The sequence below is a fragment of the Ochotona curzoniae genome, unplaced genomic scaffold (assembly GCF_017591425.1).
Source record: "Ochotona curzoniae isolate NIBS_2020 unplaced genomic scaffold, NIBS_Ocur_1.0 contig_2318, whole genome shotgun sequence".
NCBI lineage: Eukaryota > Metazoa > Chordata > Mammalia > Lagomorpha > Ochotonidae > Ochotona > Ochotona curzoniae.
Genome location: NW_024465419.1, coordinates 10,646,570 through 10,672,311, shown reverse-complemented (window position 1 = coordinate 10,672,311; position 25,742 = coordinate 10,646,570). Strand labels below are relative to the sequence as shown.

The window sequence follows — 25,742 nt, the reverse complement described above, 5'->3', positions numbered from 1 at the left end:
CAATATACATTTTCAACGCAATTCCAATCAAATTGCCCAAAACATTCTTCACGGAACTGGATACAATGATTCAAGAGTTCATCTGGAAACACAAAAAACCACGAATAGCTAGAACCATCCTGAAAAATAAGAAGTTAGCAGGGGGAATCACAATCCCGGACCTCTGGACATACTATAGAGCAGTGGTTATCAAAACAGCCTGGTACTGGCACAAAGACAGAAAGGAAGATCAATGGAATAGAATAGAAGCACCAAAAGGGAACCCACACAAATACAGCCAATTAATCTTTGACAAAAAGACCAATGACAACTCAAGCAAGTGGGAAGGCCTCTTTAGTAAATGTTGTTGGGACAACTGGCTGATAGCCTGTAGAAACAAAAAGATAGACCCACATCTATCACCATACACTAAGATCCAATCTACATGGATAAAAGACCTAAACCTACATCCAGAAACCTTCAAACTCTTGCAGGAAAATGTAGGAAATACCCTGCAAGACCTAGGAGTAGGTTCCGACTTTCTAAGAAGGACACCAAAAGCAATAGCAGTTGAGAACAGAATAAACAAATGGGACCTCATCAAACTAAGAAGCTTCTGTACAGCAAGGGAAACAATCAACAAAGTAAAAAAGCAACCCACAGATTGGGAGAAGATCTTTGCACACGATATAGGCGATAGGGGGCTAATTTCCAGGATATACAAAGAACTTCAAAACAACCAAAAAACCAAAACAAACAAACCACTCAAGAAATGGGCACGGGAAATGGGCAAACATTTCACAAAGGAACAAGTCCAAATGGCAAACAAACATATGAAAAAATGTTCCAGCTCCCTAGCAATAAGGGAAATCCAAATTAAAACATCGATGAGGTACCACCTAACACCAGTAAGATTGGCCCACATAAACAAGAACACCAACGACGCTTGCTGGCGAGGATGCGGGGAAAAGGGAACCCTACTCCACTGCTGGTGGAGCTGCAAATTGGTACAGCCTTTATGGAAATCAGTCTGGAGAACACTCAAACAACTCAAAATCTGCATACCATATGACCCAGCAATAGCACTCCTAGGAATATATCCAAAACACCTGTTTTACGACAAACCAACATGCATCCCTATGTTCATTGCAGCACAATCAGTAATTGCAAAAACATGGAAGCAACCGAAATGCCCATCAGCAGAAGATTGGATAAGAAAGCTTTGGTTCATCTACTCCATGGAATACTACTCAGCTATTAAAAAAAACAAAATGCAGTTCTTTGTGGCTAAATGGGCCCAACTGGAAACTATAATGCTAAGGGAAATGAGTGAATCCCAAAAGATTAGATACCACATGTTTGCCTTGATTTAACCTGTAATTTTTTGTTTGGTTGTTGGTTATTTTTTGAACCGGTCATTGATACTGTCTCAACCCAGATGTTTCGAAGAATGGAACTTGCATTATTTTTAACATATTGTCTACCCATTACTATGTCAATTAATTCCATAATGTTGTATATTGATACTGAGGCCTTGTTGGGGCTTTTAACTGACCGGATCTTTACTCTGTTAGACCTATCTTCAGACCATAGAAGGTCTCCCCAAGAGGCCACTGAACTTATCTGGACAATAAGACGCTGAACTTTATGCTAGGCATGTGTTTGCAAGCAATGAATCTCAACTGAACTTGAACTATGGTTATGCAACAAGGTGGAGGAATCCACCATGGGGGGAGGGTTATGGGAGGGGTGGGGGGAATCCCCAGCGCCTATAAAACTGTACTACATAATACAATGTAAGCAACAATAAAAAAAAAAAAAAAAAAAAAAAAAAAAAAAAAAAAAAAAAAAAAAAAACCGGGATTCAAATACAGGTACTATGATACCAGATACAGTCATTTCCGGCTTTCATCATAACAACCAGAGCATGATTCTGAATTTCTTAGCTTGGAGGACAAATTCTCCTGCATCCTGAATTTTCTTGGAGCTTTTGGAAAATAACTGATTTTCTGGCTTCTGCTGCATCATGCATCACTTCCAAATTCATCAGAGAAGATGAAGGCACTTAGCAGCCTTCACAAACTCCACAACCCTCAATCTAAATGATAAATAACCTCTGTGGATTTGTATTCCATTGGTAAGGACAGCACAAGAAAACTAATCAATTAATGTCCTATCCATTGAAAAATCTCTGCAACATAAACTATCTAAAATTGAGTTTGTTCTTTGATATCATGTATTATTTGTTCAAAAACTGTGCTTTGTTCTTTGGTAAGACCTAATGTGAATAAATAACAAATAAATATAGGACATTCCTTGGTCTGGAGAAATATAATAAAGAGATTAAAAAAATAATAAATCATATGCACCACACAGTAGACTATAATAATATTGACAGAATTCAGAAAAAAAAGTGTCATTTCCTAAATAACTTGTTCTGAACAACTGTCAAATTTAAGCCAGGAATGGCATTGTAGTACAGTAGGTTAAGTGGCAATTTGCAATACAGGCATTCCTTCTCGGCTCACCAGTTCAAGACCTGGCTGCTCCACTTCTAAAATTTAGTTCCCTGATAATTGTACCCGGGAAGGCAGATGACGATGGCATGCTACACACACAGGACACCTGAGTAGAGCTCCTGCCTATTGCTGCCTTTAGTCTGACCAGCCCTGGCTGTGGATGCCATTTGGGGAGTAAATCAGCACAACATATCTCTCTCCCTCCCAATAAACTTCTTGTTTGTTTCATTCCATGATATAGTTCCACACACTCTGGGAATTCGCTTCCCCCTCCCTAAATCAGTGTCCCCCAACACTGATTTTCCCTGTATCATTACAATAGCATAATCATTCACAATCACTCATTAAGTCCATCATTCTGCTATTAAGTGTATCCTGACATTGTAAGCATGGACAATGGCAGAGAGTCCAGCATCCTACTGTCAAGATACAGCTAACAGTTTCATTTGGAGTCCATCTTTGACTTGAAAATAGAGATACACACTGCATTGTATCTTCACATCTGTATATGATACCCTATACTACACAGTTACTATACACTCCTAAATGATAAATAATAAAAGAAAATCAACAACAGAGAGAAAAAATAGAAAATTTACAACATGAAGTTAAATACATGCTATTAAATGACCAATGTGTCACTGAGAAATGAAAAAGAAATATAAGGCCTTGCTGAAGTAAACAATGCTATTGTGTGACCTGTGAGTCAATGAGGAAATTAATAAGAAAAAAAATTTTTAATGAATGAAAATGAAAAGCAAAAATACTATACACCCTGAGATATAACAAAAACAGTATTGAAAGGGCTACTGATCTTGTATATTGCATGAAGGTTGCCTTATATCAGAGATAACATGTGATATTTGACCTTTTGGTATTAACTTGGTTTACTGAGCATAATCATCTGTAGTTGGGACTATTTGCTTGCAAATGGTAGAATTTCTTTTTAACAGCTGAAATAAATCTTTAAAAAAAATTCAAAACTAGTTGCATATAATTATGCCCTGTCCAGAATCCTTACAGTATTTAAGAGCAATCTCTAGAATGGCAAAGTGCACATTTTCTAATTTCTGATATGCCAAGAAGGATCCTAGGAGGTACTAGAATAAGCCATTTTCTTCACCTCTACTCCTCTGCTGACCTTTCCCATCATGACACTGGTCTAACCGCATATCCCTTTGGCCCTGGTTTTCACAGTCATTTCCTCAGGGATTCAAGTCCAGCACTGAACACGAGATTGACAGTCTGGTATTTTGGATACCTCACTTAATTCCTACCTGTTTGGGAGGATTGGCTCTTCTTTTCATAATCTCATATATAAGTTTACAAAATATGAACTGATCTGCAAACAAAATGACAGCCTGACAGCAAGGAATGTCTTAACTATGAACAAAGGCACCTTGCACTTGTGAGGTGTGAAGCACAGCAGGACTCCTATACCCCCATGGATTTGTCTGCTAGTACTCTCTGGCCCTCAGAGTTTTAGTCTGTTTTCCCTCTGCTTGCCCTCAGAAATGCCTAGCGTATCTCTGGACTATGTAGAAGAATGCTTACACGAGAACTGCAAAATGCCAAAATTATGCGAAATTGGAGTGAAATTCTAAAAGGTTTCTACCAGGTGAAGTGTTTAGACCCTTAGGCACTATCACTGTGGGACAACCACTGAAGGGTTTCTGAGTAAGCGATGAATGACATGCAATCACAGTGTTATAACCACATCCTTCTGACCTAGCCTCCTAGGACCAAATCACAGGAAGAAGGTTCTTACTGTATTTGAGTGAGGACCCAAATCAGTGTTACAAACATTCGAGCTTTCTTAGAAACAGAAATATCAGTCAGTTCCTTTCTTATTATTTGCTTTTTAATAAAGATAAAATACATTGTGAGAAAAAATCAGACCAGGTCATTTGAGAGAAAAAAAGAAAAAGAAAAAACAACTTTCATCTTTCCTAGCATCAGCCTGTGGCTTGTCTCTCAACTGTTCTAGTGCCAATCGGGTCCCTTGCCTCTATGAGAGGTTCCTGTACCAGGCATTACGAACATGAACAAAGGGTCAGCAGGAACTGACCCTGCTGTCAAGGACTCTCCCCTCCATTATTTCCCTTTCTCACCTTTACGTTTTGTTCTCACTTAGTCACACAAAGAGCAAAAAGGCTACCTTCTGATGAGAAAAACATTTCCATCCATTAAGTAATATTTTATAGCAATTACTTCCATAAAGATAAGTGCTTCATGCAGTAAGCATAGAACAATGATATCTTTTTCAATAAGTAGTCTCATAAATTAACACATGTTGGGTAGTGGGTGAATATATGTATATTTTTAATCCTTTAAAAACTGAATGTGAATTTAAATATAATTAAAGAGGAATAGCTGGTAAAGGTCTTTGCTCTGGCAAATAATCTACTTCAATCATTCCAAACAATCATGGAAGCAGACAAATCTTTGAGAAGTTACCAAGTTGTGTTTATTCACATTAGAAGACGAGAAAGAGTGTAAGTTGAAATCCCTGAGCCTAAAGAATTATCTCATGAAAAATAAGGAATATTAAATTTTTTGAAAAAAGAAAGTAATTGATTTATTCTATTATATGTATAATTTGAATACAACTAAATAACTTATATGAGGATGATTCATTTGATGGACAAATGCCGAAACTATTTTCAAATAGTTCAAACCAGAAGATGACGACAAGTTAAACAACAACAACAAAAAAAAACCTATGCCAAAAAAAGTTATTTCCAAATAAAATGGCTTCCTTCAATACAAATTTGATAGATAAGGATACTGAAAAGAATTTATTTGATAAAAATGCAATATTTCTCTTTGGGTACTCCAAAGTGAATTGCCTCATAAAAGCATATGAAAATAATAATCCGTGTAGAAATGCAATTACTGCATTAATATCCCAGCTATCAGAGTTACTAATGTGGTTTTCTAAATATAGCTCATAAGCAAACATTTGGTTTACATTCAAATTTCTCTTTCTTTCCATTTCCTCCAATTTTTACACTACTCATGGGAAGCTCCGTTTTTTATAAACTAAATAGCCATAACTACTGGCTGTATTCCTTAAATATTTTCACATCCTAACAAAAAAAATATTTGAATAAATATATAAACATGCTATGCAAATTTAGTGACCCCCCCTAGCATATCATTTGAAAGGTCAAGTCAACAAGTCAGTATATGTTTAAAATTCTTGGCAAGATTAGAACATATTTAAATCACCTTGAAATTTAAAACTCACCTGTTAAAGTAATTACATGACACATTATTTTGCTATTACAATTCTATGCCAGAAATATAAATATTTGTATATTTTATCAGCAAAACCTTTCAGTATGTCTTACAGTTTCTCAATTTCATTTTTATACAGTCTGAAAATATTCATGTTGTCTACAATATCAATTTGATGAGTATTTTATGTACTTTAAATTTTATACAGTTAACTGATTTTTCTTCCATTTTGTTGCAAATGATACTGTATATGTATCAGAACCTAAAAATACCAATGAACAGGGGAGAATGTTAACAGCACAATACTTGCTCTATTACCTAAAAGCAAAGCACAGTCCCCATTCTTTCCATAATAAGTAATATTCTTGATAAAATCTTTATGAAATGCTAGAAAGAATACCACAAAGATGATGTGCTGTGCTTCAGATATTAAGACTTATGGGAAATGCAATTCAGATAAGTGAAACTCTGCACTCTTACCAAGTTCCAAATGAAGACATCAGCAGCTGCCAAAGATCCAGAACATCTTAATTAGCTTATTTCTGGTAGATTTTTGTGTTAAACAAATGTTACCTTCACAGACTGGAAAAATGGAATGCAATTACAACATAATTTTCAACATTTGGCCTTCCAAAAGAAAACTGGATAATATCCCTTTAGACTTGCATGCTAATCCCTATTTGGTCATTTTAGCATTTTCAGGGGCAATGTTATGAAATGTATGAACTACTATAGAATAACTCAAAGATGCATAAGGCAAGAATCATGTTTTCATATACTCAATGAACTAGATGCCAACTGCTTCAGTGAAAAATAGAGTCAGATTGGATTTAACAACACTACAGATGGCTCTCACAAGTGAACAGCAATCTCATCCTGTGGATGGAACTATTTCCCTCTGAGAAAGCTGACAGTGACACATTACCCAGCTTACCTAAAGTTGTTCTGACACCTAATTGAAAGGTTGGGATTCAACTGTATCTCCTTCCTTGCCCCCATTTTCTTTCTTGCCAATATCTCAGACAATCTCATCATTCATTCCCTTTGGCACTCCCAATTCATTCACGAGCTTTTCACTGACCACCACTGGGGATTAAACGTCTAAGATATGGTTTCTAACCTCTAGATGATTATAGTCTCTTCAGGAAGATAAACCTATAGAAACCTAACTGGGGCCCGGCGCGGTGGCACAGTGGTTAAGGTGCTCGCCTTGCACGCCCAGGATCCCATATGGGCGCCAGTTCTATCCCGGCAGCCCCGCTTCCCTTCCAGCTCCCTGCCTGTGGCCCGGCAAAGCAGTCGAGGATGGCCCAAGGCTTTGGGACCCTGCACCCGCGTGGGAAACCGGAAGAGGCTCCTGGCTTCAGACCAGCATGGCATCGGCCATTGCGCTCACTTAGGGAGTGAATCATCAGATGGAAGATCTTCCTCTCTGTCTCTCCTCTCTGTATATCCGCCTTTCCAAAAAAATAAAAAAAAGAAACCTAACAATAGTACAACCTAGAATAATGTTAATGACCTAGAATACCCCCAGTGTGCCAGGAGTAAGGGAGAAATCAAGGAAAGCCTCATGGAGAAGATGAGTTCCAAACTGAACCTTCAAGTGCAAGTAACCAGGTGGAAGACAGGGGAGAGAATGTGGGAGTCCCAGGTTGGTGAATAGAGGAGGAAGTCCCAGGCAAGCATTCAGCATAGACAAATGACAACACAGACAACAGGGAGGCAGGTATGCAGGATAGCTTAGCAAGTTGGACTGTTAGAGATGGATGCTCAGTGTAAGAGATGACGCTGGAGAAACTCATGACTTAAAGTCCTTGAGAATTGTTTTGCCTTGTTCAACACTACTTTTTCTATTTTGTTCATGAACAAACTATTTTTTATCTACTTTGATTTGCCAAAGATTCATTTCATTTATTTAAAAACCAGAGTTACAGAGAGGAAGAAAGAAAAATGGCAAGCTTCCATCCATTTGTTAACTCTCTAAATGGCCTCAGTTGCCGAAGTTAGACCAGGCCAAAGTCAGGAACTTCTTCCAAGCCTTCCACATGGGTGCAGTGGCTCAAGCACCAGAGTCAACTTATGTTGTTTTCCCAAGCTCATAAGCAGGGACTTGGATGTGAATTAGAGCAGCCAGGACTCAAACTTCAGGTAGCATTACCCATTAAGTCACAACACCAGCTCCTGCTTTCATTTTTAATCATATCTTTTTGGTATAAATTACATAAAAATAAAATCAATCCATTAATGTTTTATCATACAAATAAAGTATGGAACGATATGTCATACAATGTCATAAATTTATTTCACCATATTATTATTTCAGAGGCAGAGAGACAGATAAAAGACAGATTCTATCTGCTAGTTCATCTCCTACCTGCCTGCAATGGCCAGGAGAGGCCAGAATGAAACAGGAGCTGGGAACTGAAGTTATGGCTCCCTTGTCGATGGAAGGAAACCTTCCATCGGTGCCATCATCTGGTGCCTCCCAGGGTCTGCATTGGCATTTGACTGGAATCAGGAGGCAGAACTAGAAATTGGACTCAGACTCTATGATACGGGATGCAAACATCTCATCCACTGAGCTAAACACTCAGCCAGCAGGTTGCTAACGAGATGTGTCCTGGTGCTGACTCTATTACGTTGTTTTCTCCTAGCTGTCTAGCGTTCCATTATATGGATAATAAACAGCATGTTTGTTTATTCACCAGTCAATGAACTTAGGAACTCTTAGCCAGATTTTAGCAATTATAAATTGAAACTATAATAAATATCTCTGTACAAGTTTTGTGCTATGTTTTGATTGCTCTCAGATAAATACCTAGAAGTGAGTTGATAGGTTGTGCAATAAAGCATATATTTAAACAAACTGACATCACAGTGCAATAATTCTTTTTTCCTCATTAAAGAATTTTTGGGTCAAACAGTTCAAAGCACTTCTCAAAATTCCTTAAAACTGCATGTATTCTGCATTAAAAATATAAATTTATGTCATCCCATCTCTATGTTTTCAAATCACACTCTCCTATGATCTGGTTTTACCCCTAAAACAACTGCATAAAATAGTCCTGCTAATAAGCTGTCAGAATTTGGCACAACTTCATGGAGGCAAATGCAATCTCTTTTATGTCAGCCAAGTCATACCACTGTCAAGTATTTGGAGTCACAATTCCAGAAGAAAATGCTATTATTGTCTTCATTTGAAGATAAGGAAAACTGAGGCTTGAACAAGTTAAAATTGTGACTACCATGGGGACTCAGAAAACAAACAAAAAGCAAGGACAACACTGTCAATCAATCCCCTGCCCTTTCCACACTATGGATACCAAGACGCTGCAAACAGATGGGGAAAAGGCATATCTGAATAAGGTTGATTAATAAAAGGGAAACTTTTCTCATAGATTTTACAGGAGGAGCTTTATCTTCTAGTGCCCCCAAATTCAACTCGAGATGTTTTCTGAGAGGAGAGTCCTGTAATCTCCACATTGTGATGACTGTGACTGGGGACTTTGAAAGCTCTGTACATGCAGTCTCACTTCGATCCAGGCCAGACACCTCGCAGCTACTGATCATCCACCAAGCTCCACCTCACGAAGCTGATCTTTCCTTAAATCAAGAAAAGTTTAGGTAATTTATTTTTTCATATTTTTAAATATTTAAGAGAGTGACCAAGAGGGAGGGCCCATCCTCTCATTCACTCTGCAAATGTAAGCAACAGCTGGGGCTGGGGTGGGCCAAAGCTGGGCTCTGAGAACAGTATCAAGGTCTCCCATAAGGATGACAGCAACACAAATATGAGCCATCACCACTATCTCCCAGTGTTAACATTGGCAGGAAACTGGAGTTAGGAGCTAGAACTAGGAATCGAAGCCAGGATTTAGACATGTGGTAAAGGCATTTAAATCAGTAGGCTAAAACTTACTCCCTAGGAATATGTGTTAAAGGAAAGATTCTTTTGCTCCATTTTTCATAAACCGTAGCTATACCATCAACAATTTCACTAATCTTCTTAAAAATCACCAATTAATAAGCATCCAATATGGCAAAGCTGTGTAGAATACAATTGAAGACAAAATTAACACTATCTGGATTCAACAACCCTACAATGCAACTATAATCTTGACTGAGTGAACTTGTAAAGGGAACAGCAGCATGAAATCCCAGGTTTGCTGAAGGGCACAAAAAGTATGTTTTTATTTGAGGGTTTGACTGCCTTACATATGTTTACACTGACATTGCTTCTGGTTCCACAGCTAAAGCATTCAGCTACTGAGAAGCTGAAATGAGAAAAAAAGCTTTCAAATATGAATCTAGATATACCTTTTCAACATGGGTCTAAATATGAGTATAATCTGCTGTAAAAATGTTTTATCTGAGATTCCAAAACTAAAGAGAAATTCTAGTTATACTTCTTTCATGAAGCAAAACTTTCTCAAGAAGATGGTGTCAGATATTCCAGGATTAATAATATTTGAGAAATATGAGGGTACTTCAAAACATTCAAGGAACATTTAATTAAAAGGTAAGCATAATGGGGCACATTTTCACATAAGGTGCTGCCTCAGATGCCCATAACACATACCAGAATTCCTGCTCAAGTCCCAGCTCTGCTCCTGATCCTAGCTTATAAGGCACCTTCTGGAAGGCAGGAGGTGATGGGGCCCTACTGGTCCCATGGATGAGTTCCCGGGTGCTATCAACACAGCCCAGCCTTTGAGGGTGCTTAGAGAGTGAAGCAGTGGATGGGGAAGTGATGTCCTTCTATCTCAAATAATAGAAATACTTTAGCATTGTAAGGGCAAGTTTATTTGAGTACAAAACATATTTGAAATCCATAAGTACTTCTTTCATAACACACCCAAGTTTGGATGAATTGATTTGCTACTTCATTTTCTCATGGTCATTTTGAAGAACCCGCCAGACATAGTTTGAGGAAAACAGCTTTTCCTTATCTGCACAGTAGAAAAAGAATGAGCTGTGTACTATTATGTCATTAAATATATGTCACAGGAAGATTCATGGGTTACTGTTAAGAGTGATTTTCCTGGACAATGGGAACAAGGCACTGAGACTGTGGTGCAACAAAAACTTAGGACCTGTTTCACTGCTAGAATTCCTCTCGATTTTGGTGCTATATATGTATGCGTATGTGTATAAATTTCATCTGCTTCCATTTAACAAGTCACGAATTATGTTAACCACATAAAATAGTCAATGCTGCTCCAGTTTTTTCTTAAATGAAAATGAATAGAATGCAAATGTTAACATTTTATCATCCCATTTTTATTTGCTTTCTTCTCTATCATGGTTGTAACCTAAATGCAATATTCAAAATACATGTGTGTTCATACTTTCAATACATATAAATTCGTAAATACAACATTATTTGTATGTTCACTGACTTCATATTTGTTATTACAATAAAATACTAATGACTCTTCAACTCACATTTTTAAACTCAACATTGTTTAATTTGTGCTGATATATGCAACTCTAGTTCATCAATTTTTAACTACTTTCTGATATTTCATTGTGTAAATCTGTAATAATTTGCTTACCACTATCCTATAGTAATATTTTTTAATTATTACAAGCAACAATGCAATAAGTATTCTCACGCATGTCTCATTAAGTACTGTGAGAGAGCTTTTTACATCATGTGTCTAGAATTGGGAAATACTCATTTGCATTTAGTAGCTCTGTGAGTTGTTGCATTAACTACTCAAACTCCCAGGAGCACTCATAATTTCTGCTGCTCCAAAACATTCTGTAAGAGTCAAACTTCAGGGCCCGGCACGGTGGCGCAGTGGTTAAGGTCCTCGCCTTGCACGCCTGGGATCCCACATGGGTGCCGGTTCTATCCCGGCAGCCCCGCTTCCCTTCCAGCTCCCTGCCTGTGGCCTGGGAAAGCAGTCGGGGATGGCCCAAGGCTTTGGGACCCTGCACCTGCGTGGGAGACCCGGAAGAGGCTCCTGGCTTTGGATCGGCATAGCATAGGCCGTTGCGCTCACTTAGGGAGTGAATCATCGGACAGAAGATCTTTCTCTCTGTCTCTCCTCTCTGTATATCCACCTTTCCAATAAAAACATAATAAAAACAAATCTTTAAAAAAAAAAAGAGTCAAACTTCAATTGTTTTTCATCTCAACTATTGCCTCAATTTCATAATATTTCCAATGAATAAAGCAGAGTAGTGTGAGGCTCAAGACATCACTGAGACACATGAAGACAACACTGCTGACAAAATAGCACCAGCTGAACAGCAGCCAATTCATTAAAGTTATATGAACTAGCCCTATCCTCTCCTCAGTTCCGATTTATGCTGATGATACTTAGCTCTCCATTTGAAATTCCGACTTGATTCCATTCCCAGACTCAGTATCATGCTTAAAAGCTCCCAAGATCACAATTAGGAAATCCTGTAGCTAACCACACAACCAAAAGAGACCAAGAAAAACATACCACATCTACCCAGTGGATCATATGCATGCATTATCAGTCCCATTCAGCCAATTTTTATGCTTATCATCTCCACTTGAAGAGGAAATGTTGGATAATATCGTCTATAGAAGCAAACCTTGTGGCAATCAGGTGAGATCATTTGGGATGACCATTAGCACACCAATGTGGAATAGCCAATGAAAATCTCAAATTCCAAAAATGAACGGAAAACTTCCATTGATGATAACTAACCAGGGGAGTTAGAGATTTACTCAACAATCTTATTGCACTAGAACAAACTCACAGATTAATAAAGAAACGGTAATGACTCTGATATAACAATTCTGCATAACTTAGCAACAGTTCATTCAGGTATAATTGCAATATCTAATAATGGACTCATTCAATAAACTGTTATGTGCCAGAAACTGGGTACACTGACTGCAATGTCTTATCTTGTACTGTCTCCAAACAAATCAGGTAGAAACTAGTATTTCCATTTTATAAAAAACAAAACAGAGCAATTGGGAGGATGAATAGGTTGAAGAAAATTACATTGGCATTAGTGACTGCGTCAGGATTTGACCTCAAAGCCTAGTTCTGAAGAGTTATACTTTCCTGTCATTGAGAGTAAAGGAAGTGTTCAGAGTATTTGATAAATGAATACAACATTTGATAATAATGTACTGCCTTTATAATCAGAATGTTTTAAAAGACCATATGGAACTTATATTTTTTTCCTTCACAATATTAATTACTTTTTGTTCAGATAAGGTATATCCATGAATAAGTACTTAATAAACGTTCTTACAGATGGAAATTGCATAACAGCAATCTGAGGACAAATGTTACTTTCCTTATACCGAAGAGAGTGAAGAGCTTTCTCAGAAAACAAAACACAAGATGTTTTGTGACAATTCCCCTCAAATTAAGTACAGAAAGCACGCTCAAAAGGGAAGGTTCAGAACAGCACAAAATGTCAGCCTGATTTTTTTTTTTTTTTTTTTGCAAATAATTAGGGCCCAACAATAGGCTACTGGCTAAATCCTAGCCTTGCATTCGCTGGGATCACACATGAGCTCCAGTTCATATCCCAGCTGCTACACTTTCCATTTAGCTCCCTGCTTGTGACCAAGGAAAGCAGTGGAGGATAGCCCAAAGCCTTGGGACCCCAGACCACATGGGTACTTGGAAGACATTCCTTGATCCTTGGTTTAAGATTGGCTCAGCTCTGGCTATGGTGACCATTAGGGGAGTAAACCAGCGGACAGGAGATCTTTCTCTCTGTATCTCCTTCTCTCTACATCTGTCTTTCCAATAATAATAATAATAATAATAATATCTTTCATTAAAAGCTCATTTCTTTATCGTGTTACAGTAGGGCTTACATCAATAGAGCAATAGTTCAGAAAATGGCAATGGAGAGAATTAGGTAAGAATTTATAGGGTGTGAATTTCACATTCCCTGTGAAGATGTGACTAGACATGATTTCATTAATGCCAATATGACCAACAGTTTGAGTGTTATTTAGTTTATTTAAAGTTTTATCCTAAAACTTAAAAAGAAAAACACAAAATATCTTGTTAAAAAAGCAAATCTTTCAAATATAAAATATGATACTAACGATGATGCTTACAAATATCATAAAATTGACTAAACTTCAGAGCATTTTTCTTAGTCCTACTCATATTATTAGTGGCAAGGATAAAAAAAAATCCAGAACTCTATATCCTTTAGTTTTCTAAACTACTAAATTATACCAGATTTAATGCCTAATCACTCTCCTCTTCTTTCCTCACCCTAAAAATTACTTGTATCCTACACAATACATAAGGTGGCCTTGAGAATACTGTTAAGAGTCCATCCTTATACCTCTCACTGTATCACCATTCACTGATTTCTCATATCTGTGACCTGGTTTCCCTAGTCATTGGGCACATGTGTCTCATTCTTTCACATTCTCAAATGTTTAGCCCTTCTTCCTCAGCCCCAATGAATTCTTCATTCTCTAACACAATCACATAAAGTCTTCAATTCCCAGATAAAAGTAACTGCTCCTTTTCCATGTTTCCATTTTCTCACACTGGCGGTTTCTCCCTGTCTGTTTTCCTGCCACCTCACTCTGCTATGAGGTGCCAGTGTAACACCCAAATATTGAACATTTATTAAGAAACAGGTACTGTCTTAGAGACCAGGGAAACAAAAAACAAAGGCAAAAATTGCCATGATACAGCTCACAGAATATTTATGTGTCAGATAAGTAAACAGGAAATACTGCTGAACAGTTATCAGCAGAGAGCATTATCAAGGTTGTATAATTAAACTGCATAAAATAATAAGTGTCACATGAGAATAGTCACTACCCTCACCCACTGTTAACATTTTATGACATATAGGATTCTTGTACAAGAAGCCATGACTACCAGTATCAGGCTGCTTTGATTAAAACTGCTTGGTAGCATATCTTTGAAGCCACATATTCGATGCTTCCAACTTTGCTTCTATTGCTTAAGACTATTTTAACTATTTGGGTTCTCTTGTGCCTCCGTATGAATTATAAAACATTTTTCCTAGAACTTAAAAGAATGCCCTCTTATGGGACCAGACTAAATCTATAAATTTCTTTGAGTATTATGGTCATTTTGATTTTTTCAATCCATGAACATGGAAGTCTTCCTTATTTGGCGTGTTCTAAAATTATTCCCTTAATATTTGCAATTTTCATTATAGAGATATCTCACAGCCTTTCTTAAGTTTATTCCAAATTTTTTTTAATTTTGTTACTATTGTGAATAATAATGGTCTTACATGGCATTATTTGTGTATAAAAAGACTATTAGTTATTATGTGTTGATTTTATGACCTGAAAGTTGATTACACTCCCTTATGAGTTCCGGTAGTTTCTTAGTGGACTCTTTCGGGTCCCCTGTATATTGGATCATATCATCTGCAGACAGGGACAATTTTACTTCCTCCCTTCAAAACCGCATCCTTTTGATTTTTCTCACCAAAGGTCTCTAAGCAAAACTTGCAGAGCAACATTAAATAGCAATGGTGAAAGTGAGCCAACTGGTCTAGTTCTGGATTTTACCAAAATGTTCCAACTTTTCCCCATTCAATATGATGCTGGCTGTTAGGGTTGTCATAAACTTTCTTGATTTTGGCAAGGAATGTGTCTTCTAGACCCAATTTGCTTAAGGGTTATTTTTTCAATCATGAAAGGATGTTATATTTTATAGACTATTTTGCCTATATCTACTATGGAAAATAATATGGAGATTCCTTAGAAATTTGAAAATATTATCAGCCATCCTAATCCTGAGAATTTACATAAGTGAAATGAATTAAGCATATGACAATGTTATTTGTACCTCCATTTTTACTGCAGCTCAATTCACAACAGCTAAGATACAGAATCACAACTGATGTCCATCAACTGATGGCTAGAGAATGAAAATGAGGCATATATATAAACCATGGAATACTACTAACCCCTAAAGAACAGAACCCTGTCTTTTGCAACAAAATGGTTAAAAGCCAAACTGAAAACCATCATGCTTAGTTAGGTAAGCCAATTCCACAGAGATATCACATGTTTTGCCTAGTATGCCAAAGGGTATTTTTCTTTTTCCTGTTGATTTTCAACTTTGTTTATATTATCCTTCACAAAATAGAAATTCTTACTTATTTTTTTCAATGGTTGTTAATTTACTTTCATTTTATGTGAAAGTCAGAAAGAAACAAAAGCCAGAGATCTGATGGTTTACTCCCCAAATACCTGCAACAGACAGACTGAGTCATGCTATAGTCAAGAGTCCAGAACTTGACCATAATTCCCATGTATGTGACAGGGAACAAAGCACTTAAGTCATCACATACAGCAGTCTTCTTATGAAGCTCATTGCTTCGTGACAATCTTGGGCACCTTACTTTACAGAGTAACCTTGACATTTATTTCCAAAAAAAAAAAATCAATTGAAAATATGTATCATTCTTATTTAGCCTTGCCAATTATTCTGTAAGATAATTAAAATCCTATAAGATATCTAGTTCAAACTGTTTCTGCTCTTCAAAGATTAGAATTAACTACTCAGTCTACTACCTATGCAAGTGACAATGTAGTGTTATCTCTACCTATTCTTCCCACAGACAGCTCACAGATATCCAACCTATCACATGTATACACTCAACATATATTTCAATACTCAATCCTAGAATTGTAAAGTCAGAAAGTCACCTTTAATTACATAGGGGATCTATTCCATAGCCATATGCTTAGAAAAGCCAAGATCTCATGATTTCTAACTTCACCAGTCTCATGTAGAATCTCATATAATCACATTTTCATCTGGAAGAAACTTTACAGAATCACATCTCAACCAATCTCAACAACTGCTCATCCTATAGGTAAAAAAAAAAAAAAAAAAAAAAAAAATTAGGCCTGTGGTGACAAAAACAACTCAACCAAAGTGATACAACTAATTAGTGGTTAAAGTAAAGTTAGAATATGGGCTCATGGGAGCATACCTAAGAGATGGCTCTGTATCAGCCTACCATTCAACCAGAGATCTTTTTATACAGACTCTATATTGCCTCCTTTGGGATTTCTCCACACCTGATCCAGCCTTACTCTCCAGTCTCCTCAGAACCTAAAATAGTCTAGTTGCCAGACAACTGTTTACCTGCTGAATGAGAAGGGGGATGAGTCTTGGAACACAAGAATAGATTCCAGTTAGTCAAATACTCTCCACTGGGCTTTAAAGGTCCCAAGAGCAATCAGTAACTTGGCTTAGTTTTCAATACCAAGGTGATAGAGAGAAGCAGGCCCAACTACATAATGAGAAATGAGTATGAGACATCAGCAAGAACAATGAAACACATCCAAAGACAAGATACAGAAACTGATATATCTACTATCAGCAGCCTTTGAAATAGCTCTGGCTTAGTTAGATGGCAAACAACAAAAAAAATTTCCAAATGAAAATAACAATGCTTGTGTGTAAAACATTATAAAGACTACAAGCACAAACTCTGGGATTGGATTCTTGTCCGTGCTTAAATATGGCTTCTTCCTGATGGGACAACCACAAGTATTCTTCATAAACTTCTTAGAGTCAGGTCTTTCTCTTTAGTTAAAAAAATAAAGAACAAGAATTAGGTCTATCTCTCAGACATAGAATGGCTTAGAAAAGGGGATCTTAAATTGTTTCTTATGAGACTGACATGCTACCTACTGCACTAACAAGGCTTCCTAAATTGTTTCTTAATATAAGGTCATAGCTTGACAGAAATCAAGTGGACCAAACTCCTGACTGACATTATAAACACCAATGCTGAATATCAGCATGCTATGAATACCAGAGGGTTTTCTGCCACCAAATCATTGATCTTAAATCAAAACTGTACATTTCAGAGCTGCTTTCAGAATAGTAGAGAGACAAACTCAGCTTATTCCAAAGATTTAGTGAAGAAATTGTTTTTAATCAGTTTTCTTTTCACTCAAAATTGTCTGAAGGGCATATAGCAAATTGAAACACATTCATCAAAAAAAAATCTATTAAGTCTCAATTACAGCAATCAGTCTATGATATTTGGGCCATACTGTGCTTTATTCTTCTACTTCTAGCTCCATGTAACAGGAACTGTTTTATGGACCCTCTATTCTAGGCAAGTACAGTCAAGAAAATGGGATTGCCTCTTCCTCCAGTCTTCAGCTCAAAGCTAAGGTATCATCCTTGGAAGGATATGTGGTTCTCATTCCCTCTGATCCAATATCCACGTGCAAAAGTTCTCTTCCAGGCAGGCTTGACTAAGAGCACTAGTACCTCATTTTTCTACCCAGCACCTGTTCCTACATTGAAAACTCCACAAGTATAATCACTGAGGACATGTGGGTCCTGATTACCCCTGCACCAGCTTGCTCACAGGCAAGGATCTTACAATGGGAGCTTCAATCCTAGAAGACCAGGAGCTGTCAGCATCTCCTCCTCGTACTACAGGCATGTCACTCTAGATGATGCTGCTGACACTGCACCTACCTACTAAGCAGTAGTAATATATGCATTCTCCCAGGAGAAAACACAAGGATAAAGAGCTTCACAGTGCTTATACGCAGCTTATTGATTTTTTTTTCCATGAGTAGAATATGAAGAATCTCATGCCTAAGGGTGTTGTTGAAAACAGTGGAGAGATTGGTGGGAAATAATTAAGACGGTTTCAATAGCTTCACAATCCTGCTAGAAACCGAAAAAAAAAAAGCTAGAAAATCAGAACTTTAATACAAATAAGCAGAGAAAGAAACAATAAAGGAGGACTCTAGTTTCCTAGTAAGTCCTGGAGGTTCAAAATCTGTACACATGTCCTAGGCATACTGCTCAGGAACAGTCAAAGCACAGCATGGGTGAGACTTAAAAACATTACCCAAACTGCATGCAGATTCCACCTCAAAAGAGAGAAGCCACACTGGCTCAAGGGGCTGGGTATAAGCTTAGACGAAACACTAGTTGAAATATAAGCTATTCTGACCCCCAGGAAAAATATTACTGAGCCATGCTCTAAAACAAAAACATATAGCCTAGGGGTGCAGAGTTAAACTGCCACTGTGACATTGGCATCTCATACAGGAGCTCCAGTTCACATCTCAGCTGTTGTGCTTCTGATTCAGCTTCCTACTAGTGATGCATATGGAAAAGCAGTGGATCATATCCCAAGTGCTTCGGTGCCTAGCAGCCATGTGGGAGATCAGAATGAAACTGAGCTGAGCCTGGACTGATGCAGTCATCTCAGTACACAGTCATCTGAGTGGATTCAACCTGTGGACAATAAGTGCTAAACGCAACTGGTACGCACATGCCATGGACTAGGGGTTTCTTTACACAACGGTTTTCTTTCAGAAAGGAAGTAGTATGAAGTGGAAGAAAGGAGGACAAAGAAGAATATGAGCACAGAGAATCAACTAAGCTGACAAAATGGGAAATCGTGTTTTTCTTCCTAATTATATAAAATCACTATGACTGTATGAATTCAGTATGAATCCAAAATACCACAATCAGTTATTCCAAGCTGAGGACACAGGGATGTGAAAAGACAATACCTTCTGGGGGCGTCCCAACGCTGCTGCCGAGTCCCAGAATGGCCATCTGATGTCTTCGTGGTGCCAATATCACAGCAGACTCTTCTCCCCTCTCCCAGTGAGGTATTTTGACTGGTTCCAGGTGAACATTATCCAGTCCGTTTTCCTGCAGGTTTTGGTACATGATTTGTATGGCTTTTTCTAGGCTCTTGGAGCCACTCAGTCTAGGTCCCACAGTATCCACCAGAAGTGCCAATCGCTCATAAGATCTATTCTGGGATTCACCATACACAGCACGATTGATGATGGCTTTAGCAACGTCTCTGTAGCTGGCTATTTCTTCTTTTATTTCTTGAAAAGTCCTCTGAGAGATGTTATTCTTGTTAATAGCTCTTCCAGAGCCCAGGGATACTAGGTGAACAATACCAACAAATGTGAAGACAGGAAACTTCATTTTTTTAACAGTTGGTTTTCCTCATAAGATAGCCTATGAAAGTGAAAAAGCATGCTTTAGGGACAAAAAGAAGGGGGGGGTGGGGTGGGGACCTCACAGCCTCTTCCTATAACTTAGAGATCTCAAGAAGCACTCCTCTTTTTTTTCTCAACTGCTGTCTAACACCCACAATCAAATTCAGACACTACAAATCCCATGACTCATATGCAAAGAGGCACTGAGTGGCCTTATTAGTAAAGAACCACAACAACACTATAGAATCACGTTACCTAGCAGCAATCCTATATAATATATTCCAAAAGAGTCTGATGATAACTGAGACGGGGAGGCCGGGGAGAGCAGTGGTATCTCTAACAGGAGTCAGTGTTCTCTGCCGCACCTGCCTCTGTTCAGAAGACAATCCAAATGGCTGCAGTGGCTCCACATGCTCTTCCCTCTGCCTGTCAAACGCACAAGCCTACTCAGCTGTCATCTTTGGTCCATTTTTTCCTTATCACTCTTTTCCCTAAAAACCCTTAGTGTTTCATCTGTGTTCCAAGGGCAGTTTGTTTTTAATGTAACCCGAGAGAGAAATGGAGAGAGGGAGAAAAGAGGAAGGGAGAGCAATTTACACTGACATTCGAAAGATACTCAATTCCAACTATGTGTCAGGGCCTGTGGTACGGTTTTAGAAGGAGAAAATCTAAGTTACTACAAAAAGAATTTTGTTTCCATTTAACTATGTGCTATCCATTACCAACATAACAATCAGAAATATTTATATGGCTTGGTATGTGTCAAAGAGTATTTTCAATACACTGCATTTGTTAATGAACTTAATCTTCATAACAACCCTACAATGTGGTTTTTCTTACCTTTATCTTACAAATGCAAAACCTGAAGCACCTGAAGATTAAATAACTTGCCAAAGACACACAAAACCTTTCTACTTCTACAGTCCCAATTCATGAACCACAAACTGCTTTTACGAGTGCACAGGAGGTAAGTATAGATATTAAGAGTTAATGTACCCAGTGTTGCACAATAAAGTACACAATAGTCTTGTGTGCTTGCCTAATTAAACCAAATGAAGGATTTAGTTTATCAATTATACACTGTAAGTCCTCCATAGCCACAGGTGGCAGTGACTGTCCCATTGAGTAACACAGAAAGTCTCTACCATTACAAAAATTCAATAGCTCGAGTTTACATGTTCTTAAAAACTATATATTTGGGGCCCGGCGCGGTGGCGCAAGTGGTTAAAGGTCCTCGCCTTGCACGCCCGGGATCCCATATGGGCGCCGGTTCTAATCCCGGCAGCCCCGCTTCCCTTCCAGCTCCCTGCCTGTGGCCTGGGAAAGTAGTCGAGGACAGCCCAAAGCTTTGGGACCCTGCACCCGCGTGTGGGAGACCCGGAAGAGGCTCCTGGCTTCGGACTGGCATAGTATCGGCCCGTTGCGCTCACTTGGGGAGTGAATCATCGGACGGAAGATCTTCCTCTCTGTCTCTCCTCTCTGTATATCCGCCTTTCCAATAAAAAAATAATAAAAATAAATCTTTAAAAAAAAAACTATATATTTGCTCTGGTTTTAAATGTTTGCCTACTTGAAAACTCATATTGCAATTTAATTGCTGTTGTGATGGTAGCAGGAGGAGGGACTTTCAAAGGGTGTTTTGGTCATGAGGGCAGAACTGTTATTATAGGAATGAGTTTTCCCGTCCTGGCACTCTCTCTTTCCCTCTTGCCCTCCTGCTACCAATACATGCTGCCGTGATGTGATACAGCAACAAGGTCATCACCAGATGAGGCCCTTGGATAGTAGACTTCCCAGCATCTGAAACTATCAGTCCATAAATTTCTTTTTATTGTAAGTGACCCAGCCTGTGGTGTTCTGCTATATACGGCATACAGTGAACGAAAACAACATCTATCAAAGGCAATGACTTAAAAATGGCATCCTCTTTTTATGCCTGTTCATGAAGTTTTCTAATAAAAAGTGCATTGTGTGTCAATATTAGTCTCTAAGTAATGAATTTTTAAAAGCTGGTCTTTCACCACCCACAGAAAAAAAAAATGGAAAGTATGGTTGTAAACTACACTATAAGGGTAAATTACATCAACGGACAAACAGGCGATTCAAAACATCATTCCAACAAATATTTCTACCTTATCACTCTTTTTCATCTGTAGAGCACACAGTTGCATTTTGGGTCTCATTCTCTTCCACACACACACATATACACACATGACTATTTCTAAGCTTCTATACAGTGAACATCTAAAATGATTGTTATCTAAGTAGAGATTTTCTGTGGTAAACATAAATATATATAGACAGATAGATAGATACACACACACACATAGAGGGAGAGAGCAGACATAGACATATATTCTAACTACTTAATTATAAAAAATAAATTTTCATATTCATTGAATTAAATAAAATATACCAATAAATTTCCCTATTTCTTTTTATTTTTTTAGTATTGAGCATTTTAAAATTCCATACTTATGTTCATATTTGCATTGGACAATAAATTTTAGTTGCAGTGAACCTCACACTTATCTTCAAATTGCAGGCCCTTCATAGACATGCTTCTACCTACACAGAATTTCTGTCACTGTAAGGCTCTTTTCAACCGTTCTCATTCTTCCAGCTAATATCTTCATTCATTCTCAAAATGCCTTAAAACCTCAATGAAACTGTTAAACATATCTTGACAATAGAACACTGGATTTGATAACATTCTCTATACCTACAATGTCAAAATTGACTTAAATAGTAGAATGATGGACTTGTGACTTTTGTTGAGGGACTAAACTGTCATTACAATATAAAGGAAACATTTGGGGGGAAATGGTGGGAGAGAGTAGAAGGGTAAATCCCTGAGCCTAAGGAACTGTAACATGAAAAATAATTTATTTTAAAAATGCACCTTTTCTGCGCAGCCTCAGCAAACAACACCCCAGAGTATATTGCCCCATCTCTATGTTCCAATCATAACTAACCATGTTATCACTTACATATCTGTCTATAAATATCTCCTCCCTTCTTGTGTAGTCAAGGAGGCTAATTTATTCACCTATGCAATTTTGAATATTGAACTGAAATATAGGAATTCAATACTTTTCTATTTAAGGAATGAATGAGTCTTTAATCTCTGTGGGTCTTAGCTTCCCTAGGGTATAAAAACACCAGGCATGCTTCCTTGACAAACAAGCTATAAGAATAAAAACTTGCTATAATGTTAGGAACAGTTTGGAAGATTATGCAAACTACACCTTTCTGCTGCTTTCCTTTTTTATTTCAGTCCTTTAAGTGCATAAGTTCTTGGTTTCTACAGTTGCAGTTCGATGTTCTGTTTGAAGGCTATGTTTTGTTAAACAATCAAAATATTTCACAAGGTTGCAATTTATTCTTCAAAATACTTTTTTCAATGTACTGTTGTATAAAAAAAAATAAAGGTTTATAAACCATGTACTCCTTAACACTAACAAGACGCATCTGCTTATTAAATATTCTGTAAGCAATCTACAAATATTAAATAATTATTTCACAATCCATTGCTAGTCAGAGATTATAAGTATAATAGAAACAACACTGTGGCAACACAGGATAGCTTAAGGATTCTTTGTCTATACTCTTGTTTTGCAGAAAATTAATCAAGGCCTTGGTTGTGATTCCCAGGCAGCAGATAAACCAGCAAGAATAATCAACCAAGAAACTGGACTGACACAGATTTCTTGTAGTAGTAAATATATATATAGGAAGCTGTAAGCATATATATGTAATAGAAATGCAATGAAAGATAACAAATGAGGTTTGAGAAGCAAATACTATAATAATTTCTTCATGCAAAGACTGCCATGGTAATACTGAAGAACAAAGGGGATTTTAAGGAATCATATAAAGCTACAAAGAAGACACTTCATCTGAAGACAAGCTTGAGAAACAGCTCAGCATGGAATGAAAATTATCCTCCATGGCAGAACCACTAGAACGTCATGAACTAAGGTTGCTGTCTAGTTAGAAGATACATTCAGGAGAGGGTGTTTGAAGCAACAGCTAAGCCACTGCTTGTGACGTGTTGGAGTGACTGGGTTTGACCTGGCTGCACATTTGACTCTAGCTTCCTGCAAGTGTGCACCCTGGGAAGAAGCAGGAGCTGACACATCTAGTCAAGTCCTGTCAACTCATGAGAGGGATTCAAGATGAGTGCTGGGCTCCTGACATTCACCTGACACAACTCTGGCTGTTGTGGCATGTGACAAGTGAACCAGCATTTTGGAAATCCAGCTTCCAGCTTCTGGTATCAGTCCTGGCTCAGTCACAGCTATTGCAAACATTTGTGGAGTGAACCAGCACCTAGGAAATCTCTAGTTCTGTCTCTTGCTCTTAGCTTCTCAAAAAATAATAATAAAGTTAACAAGTTATCATTTTTACAACTTTTAATATGTATATCATCTGCATTAATAAACATTTACATTTTGATCATATTTAATGTGTTTTCACATGGTCAGTTGAGCCATTTTTTGGTGCTAAAATGATGTAATTATATTTACTTTATATCAGAAGCATATACCTTTGGATGCTGTTCTGGATATCTTACCTACATTTAATCTCAAATTTTCAGAAATGCAATGTTTACTATATTTATCTTTAACTTCCAGAAATGGATTGCTTACTTTTATTTTTTTTGAATGCTTACTTTTAAAAGTAGATGAATTTAAAAGATGATGGCTTGTTACTTTTTAAAGCATCAGTTGTTCCCTGAGTAACCTGTGCTTTAGAAGTCTTAGTGATTTTGAATTATCAGAACAATGAGGTGCTTGAGAAATCACCTGGAACCCTGACATTAGCAAATGCTAAGTACCTATTAGTTGACTCAAAAGTTGATTTTCCCTGGAAGAAAATTTAAAAACTACTGCTATAATTTATTACTAGAACGCACAATTCTATATCTCTAATCATTACAAACAGTCTATATCAGAAGAGATAACAAAATCAAACCACATGTTGATACAGCATATTCTACTTAAGAAAAACACTAAAAAATAGACTTTGTAATTTTAGAACATAGAAACTACAATCGACTGCCTAATCGGTATGTTCTAAGTGAGGGATAGAAGCGTATAAACTAATGAAGTATATATGCAAAATAAGATTTAGTAAGCACCAAACATCAGGAGCAACTGTCTCCTAGAACACAAAGTTAAGGTCTTCAAGCATTAGAACAGACATTCTAAGCCTGGAGTCAGGTACAGGGAGGTGGGCGGTGAATGAGAGCATCATGTGGTTTGCAGGAAATGATGACAAAACATCAGCCCACCTCAGTATGAAAACACATATCCATAGGTACAAATACTTTAGTGTATAAGATGAAAAAGACATTGGATCACATTAATACAGATTTACTGACCAAAATCTTTCATAAATAGTAACAAGTGATACCCCTGAAAGTTCAGAGGTATCTTTAGAAGATTAAAATTTATAACTTTACACAAGGAATGGTAAACAGGTACAATTTACTTACTCAAGAAAAAGAAGTCTGGGTAAAATGAGTGATACAATGGCTAGAAGCTGAATGCTCTTTTATCCAACACAAATATCTGGCACCACATTAACCTCTTAAAAACTCTCTTTTCAGCAGGGTCCACCCAAAAATATATTGAGACTCATAGTCTGCCCTACCTCAGAAATACATTTTCCTACAAAATCATTTCAGATTAATAAAATTAATAAGCTACAACGACCTTTCTCTATAGTCTACACATGGAGGAGAACGTTTTTCTATGGTAAACTACAAAAACAAATGGTATTATCTTCAACATTTTCTCTTAATTCAATTGTGAAAGGTACCTTATCCTATTTTGGGTCATAACTTCATCTCTATTCATTTAACCAAAATGTAGTGAGTATCCATTAAGCATTTGAAAACAAAAATGTATAGTATAATATCCATACTCTCAAAGACCAGTCACAGGTACAAAGCTCTATATCTGAAGTGGCTAAAATAGTGTATGATTAGGACATACGCTTAAGCTGAGCTTCAACAAAAG

General features: G+C 37.4%; 1 protein-coding gene across 2 annotated transcripts in view; it reads right to left on the bottom strand.

The window, feature by feature from the left end:
* CPQ (carboxypeptidase Q) overlaps window positions 1-25,742 on the bottom strand; it is a 453,907-nt gene that overhangs the window by 340,198 nt on the left and 87,967 nt on the right. For both annotated transcript variants that reach the window (XM_040972619.1, XM_040972620.1), the window contains exon 2: window positions 19,270-19,735. In XM_040972619.1, coding sequence (XP_040828553.1) covers window positions 19,270-19,702 — 433 coding nt within the window. In that variant the 5' untranslated portion in view covers window positions 19,703-19,735. The remainder of the gene's footprint in view (window positions 1-19,269; window positions 19,736-25,742) is intronic.